Source organism: Octopus bimaculoides, chromosome 15 (genome assembly GCF_001194135.2).
Source record: "Octopus bimaculoides isolate UCB-OBI-ISO-001 chromosome 15, ASM119413v2, whole genome shotgun sequence".
NCBI classification, from domain to species: Eukaryota; Metazoa; Mollusca; class Cephalopoda; order Octopoda; family Octopodidae; genus Octopus; species Octopus bimaculoides.
The window spans coordinates 13,117,041-13,122,088 of NC_068995.1; the positions used below are offsets into that span (position 1 = coordinate 13,117,041).

A 5,048-nucleotide genomic window follows, 5' to 3' on the forward strand; every position below is an offset into this window, starting at 1 on the left:
GAATGACAAATTTTTGAAAAATGTATGAGAAAGTTTATAAATGTTTAACCTGCTGGTTTTTTCAAATGAATTCCCTTCCTCCTGCACCACATAGCAGGAAAGATACCAGGTGAGTCGATGTGGCAACCAAATCGGATGTATGAACGTTCATTGAGGGGTCGAACATCATCAATTTCGACAATGAAGTATTTATCATCAATAACATCAATTACAGTAGCAGGACAAATTTCGTTCTTTGTCACTGGGTTCACAGCCTCAAGCTTCCATCCAGCTTTGAAATTATGCCTGCGGATTTCAATCTGATCCTAGTAAAAGAAAATATATTTTAAGATATTTTAAAAAAAAAAAGAACAAAGAAATCAGTTTTTTCTTAAAACTAAAGAAAAAGGTTTCTTTTTTTCTCTCCTTGTTTTTACTGCAGATCTAGAAATATTACTATTGTCTTGTTGAATGTTGGGAGGGTCATTATGTCATTAATAAGCACCTGCACTGGTTCTATTTCACTTCTTATATTTATATTGTTTGATTAGTCAGTCAGTCAGTCAATGAGATGCATTTCTCAAAGTCCATTCAGCGCCATTTGAAATTTCATGAGTGACATGCTCTTTCTATTCCAGGTTTGTTTCACATGAGTTCACATCAAGGATCTTGCAAACCAAATACAAAAACAAAATTACTATTGTCGTTTAGCTATTTACTATTGTTATTCCAGCTATCACTATATAATCTGTTTCATATATCTATGATTATACCAGGTGTGTCATTTCTTTCAGTATGACAGTATTATTTGAAAGATTTGGTAACTATTTCTGGTCGGTCAAATTACTATGAAGAAGTTCCTCATTAACTTACCTAGCGAGGTTTGTTTTTCTATGAGCTATTATCCCGCATGATAGTGTGCAGCTTAGTGGTTAAGGTGTTGCACTCATGATCATAAGATTGTAGTTTCAATTCCAAGACTGGGAGGTGGGTTGTATTCTTGAGCAAAACACTTCATTTCATATTGTTCCAGTCTACTAAACTAGGAGTCCTAGCAACAGTTAGAAAGCTAACCCTACCAGCTTACAAAGAAAAGGACACACTGCTTAATCTTAATGCAATTCTAGGTACACTGCATCAGGGTGGGGAGGTGGGGGGGGGTTAAAAAAAAGACAGGATGGTTCTAGTTGGAACACTTTTGATCAGAGGCATCCAGGATCAGAAATAACCTGGGGCCAAACAACAACTTAACATTTTCTACACACCCCTTTTTTCTCTCTCTAGCTATTATACTTCCTTTATAAGTCTCTTCAGAAATAATCATGTCATGTTAACACTTTGGCTCCTGGGCCTCGTTTTTCATTTTGTCCCAGGATTCTCGTGTGACATCTTAATTTAAATATGAGTGCCATACTGTTATTTTGTCACTGTATTATATTTAAACCAAGGAAGAGAGCAAAATGGTAGAATCATTACTGAGCCAAACAAAATGCTTAGCGGCATTTCTTTTGGTTTTATGGTCAGAGTTCAAATGCTGCCGGGTTCAACTTAGCCTTTCATCCTTTCAGGGTCAATGAAATAAGTCAAGTACTGGAGGGGGTCAATATAATCAACTAGCCCTGCCTCACTCAAAATTTCAGGCCTTGTGCCTATAGCAAAAAGGATTATATGTGAATCAAGAATCGTAGTGATTTCTACACACAAACCACCAGTGGATCATGTGGAACCTTCTGTTTTCCTAATTATATATTGTTTACTTAGTCTTTTATTTAATCTCATGACATGGTGAAACTCAGCATGATGATGATAATCATCATCATCGTTTAACGTCCATTTTCCATGCTGGCATGGGTTGGAAGGCTTGACTGAGGACTGGCAAGCCAGGAGGCTACACCAACTCCAATCTGATCTGACAAGGTTTCTACAGCTGGATGCCCTTCCTAATGCCAACCATTCCCAAACTGTAGCGGGTGCATTTTATGTGCCAGTCATGGGAGCCAGTCAGGGGGTACTGGCATTGACCATGTTCAGATGGTGCTTTTTTACATACCACTGGCACAGGAGCCAGTCAAGGGGCACTGGCATCGACCACGTTCGGATAGTGCTTTTTACGTGCCACCAGCACAGGATATAAATGTAAAATAAATTTTTTTAAAAAAAAAGGGAAAATGAAAATATAGAAAAGAAATATTCTAGAGCAGGGGTTTTCAAACTGTGGTCCCGGACCACAGGGGGTCCGCAAGGACAAGACAGGGGGTCCGTGGACAGCAAATACTTTTTATGGGCAATTTGATTTTATATATGTTTTTTTAATAGAAATCTTTTAATTGACAATAAACCTATTTTGTTAAATACTGTTAAATAAATAAATGTAAAAATATATGTTATTTTAAGCAAATATTTATTTATGTATAAATTTCATAAGCGTTTATAATGGGGTCCCTAAGGTAAAGCCTGAAATATAAAGGGGTCCGCAAGTTAAAAAGTTTGAAAACCCCTGTTCTAGAGTACCACAGTCACATACTTAAGCAACTGTAGTGTGCCAGCTCCCAAAAGGTTGTAGAAAAGAAATAATGGGACATCCTACAGGAAGGTAATGTGGGTTTTGCAAACATATCTCCATGACCCTTTGGTGGGTCACGTGGGAGCCAAAAAATTAAAGATTATTAGAATGTTAGAATCTCACCTTGAATATATCAACAGGGAGTGGCATTGCTTCAGCTTCCTTTAAAGCCTCCTGGAAAATCTCATCCCATTCTTCTTTCGTATACTGATCTTCATACTCTGCAAAAAAAACAAACATCTCAAATATAAGAAAACAAAGGGGAAAAAAAAGTCCATACATGAATAAACAAACAAACAAAAAAAAAAGAGCTAATTATACATCGGCTGATTTTTCTTTACTAAAATGCAGACAGTTCATTTGCTGAATGGTCATCACCAAAGATGCATATGGATGCAGTACAGTAAAGTGTGATTTTGAATATCCAACAAATCAGAGCAATACCAACACTATTCAAAGCAGTGTGTGTAACCTCTTTGAGGAGTCTTTACTCTGAAGGTTATCAAGTCTCAAAACCAAACAGTTTTCTGATGACAGAATTAATAAAGCAACGATGAAACTAAAAACTCCATTATCATTCAAGGAACTGAGAGCTCTCTAACTTAAATTCATTTTAACTCTTTAGTATTTACATTATTCGGTCAAAAGTAATGTTAATTTATTCCATATTGTTTTGAATTAATCATGCATTATTTTATAGCTTTGAGATTTTGAGAGCTGTTAATTTTAAGAATGATATTGTAGGGCTGGTGTGAGAAGCCAGATCTGGCCACTTTATGCATAAAATGGGTAAAATACTTTGGCTGGATAACGGCTGGTTTAAATGCTAAAGAGTTAAATCATCAGCAGGTGATAAAAGCAGCATCCGTTACTTATTGGTGAAGGAATAATTTAGAGGGGAAAAAAGAAACGAAGAAAAATATATTAAAAACTATAAGGCTCAACTGCAAAATTTAATTTTCTTTTTTCTTTCTCTTTTTTGATGGCGAAAATTGTGGTTTGTACTCAAGTTTTGCAAAACCTCTGAGGATTGATGAAATCAATACGAAATACAATATTTAACTATATGAGATTATAAAATGCTATTTAAGCTGATATTAAATACAGATTAAGGAGAAGTAGTGAAGCCTGGTCTGAGGACATTGAACTTCAGACAGGTGAGGAAGCAGAACTGAAAATGATGGTGATACATTTGTTTAAAGCTATTCAACCCATGCCAGGATAGAAAAACCAGATATTAAAGTAACAATGATGATGTAGTAACGAGAAAATCAGTGATTTAAAATATCAAGTAGCAATAGCTTATTTTGCAAATGATGTGAAGGATTTCATCACTGTGGCATATTAAAGCATTTCCACATTCTAGTGGTATTCATCATCATCATCATCATCATCGTTTAACGTCCGCTTTTCATGCTAGCATGGGTTGGACGATTTGACTGAGGACTGGTGAAACCAGATGGCTACACCAGGCTCCAATCTGATCTGGCAGAGTTTCTACAGCTGGATGCCCTTCCTAACGCCAACCACTCCGAGAGTGTAGTGGGTGCTTTTACATGCCACCGGCACGAAGGCCAGTCAAGAGGTACTGGCAGCGGCCACGCTCGAAATGGTGTATTTTATGTGCCACCTGCACAGGAGCCAGTCCAGCGGTACTGGCAACGAACTCGCTTGAATGTCTTTTCACATGCCACTGGCACAAGTGCCAGGAGGGCGACGTTGGTAACGATCACACTCAAATGGTGCTATTTACGTGCCCCCGGCACGGAAGCCAGACAGCTGGTGCTCTGGCAACGATCACGCTCGGATGGTGCTCTTAGTGATCTACTGGTACAGGTACTAGTTATAAATAATGCTTAAACAGAATATGGTTACTTTCACACAATATTTAACCTCCATTATCATTCCTCATCATCACAATCATCATTTAACATTCCTTTTTCCATGCTGACATGGGCTGGACAGTTCAACAGGAACCAGCAAACCAGAAGACAGCACCAAACTCTAAAGTCTGTTTACACATGATTTCTACAAATGGATGCCCTTCCTAATGCCAGCCACTTTATAGAATGTATTAGCTGCTTTTCTCATGGCAGCACCTTTAATTGGTGAGCCCTTCCAAATGAGATACCTATTAAACTATGAATCATTATGTTGGAAGCTAAATAGTGAAATACATAAAAATTAATTAAGAAATGGTAATTAATATTTGCTCACTTTACCTTAAATATAATATTTTAGTGTTTGGTGAAATTGTCTTGCGGTGGCATTGTTACAGATTTTTTTAAATGTATCATACAATAAAAAAAAAACCCAGCTACATCTATCTAAATCACTGGTTCTCAACCTTGCTTCCCGACCACATGGTTCTAGGTTCAGTCCCACTGCATCGCACCTTGGGTAAGTGTCTTCTACTATAGCTCTGGGCTGACCAAAGCCTTGAGAGTGGATTTAGTAGACGGAAACTGAAAGAAGCCTGTCATATATATATATATATATATATATA

At 37.2% G+C, this 5,048-nt stretch overlaps 1 protein-coding gene across 4 annotated transcripts in view; it reads right to left on the reverse strand.

Moving 5' to 3' along the window:
• LOC106875852 (scm-like with four MBT domains protein 1) overlaps positions 1-5,048 on the reverse strand; it is a 75,222-nt gene that overhangs the window by 21,175 nt on the left and 48,999 nt on the right. For all 4 annotated transcript variants that reach the window (XM_052973175.1, XM_052973177.1, XM_052973178.1 and 1 more), the window contains 2 exons: positions 2,666-2,763; positions 50-305 (listed from right to left, as the gene is read on the reverse strand). In XM_052973175.1, coding sequence (XP_052829135.1) covers positions 50-305; positions 2,666-2,763 — 354 coding nt within the window. The remainder of the gene's footprint in view (positions 1-49; positions 306-2,665; positions 2,764-5,048) is intronic.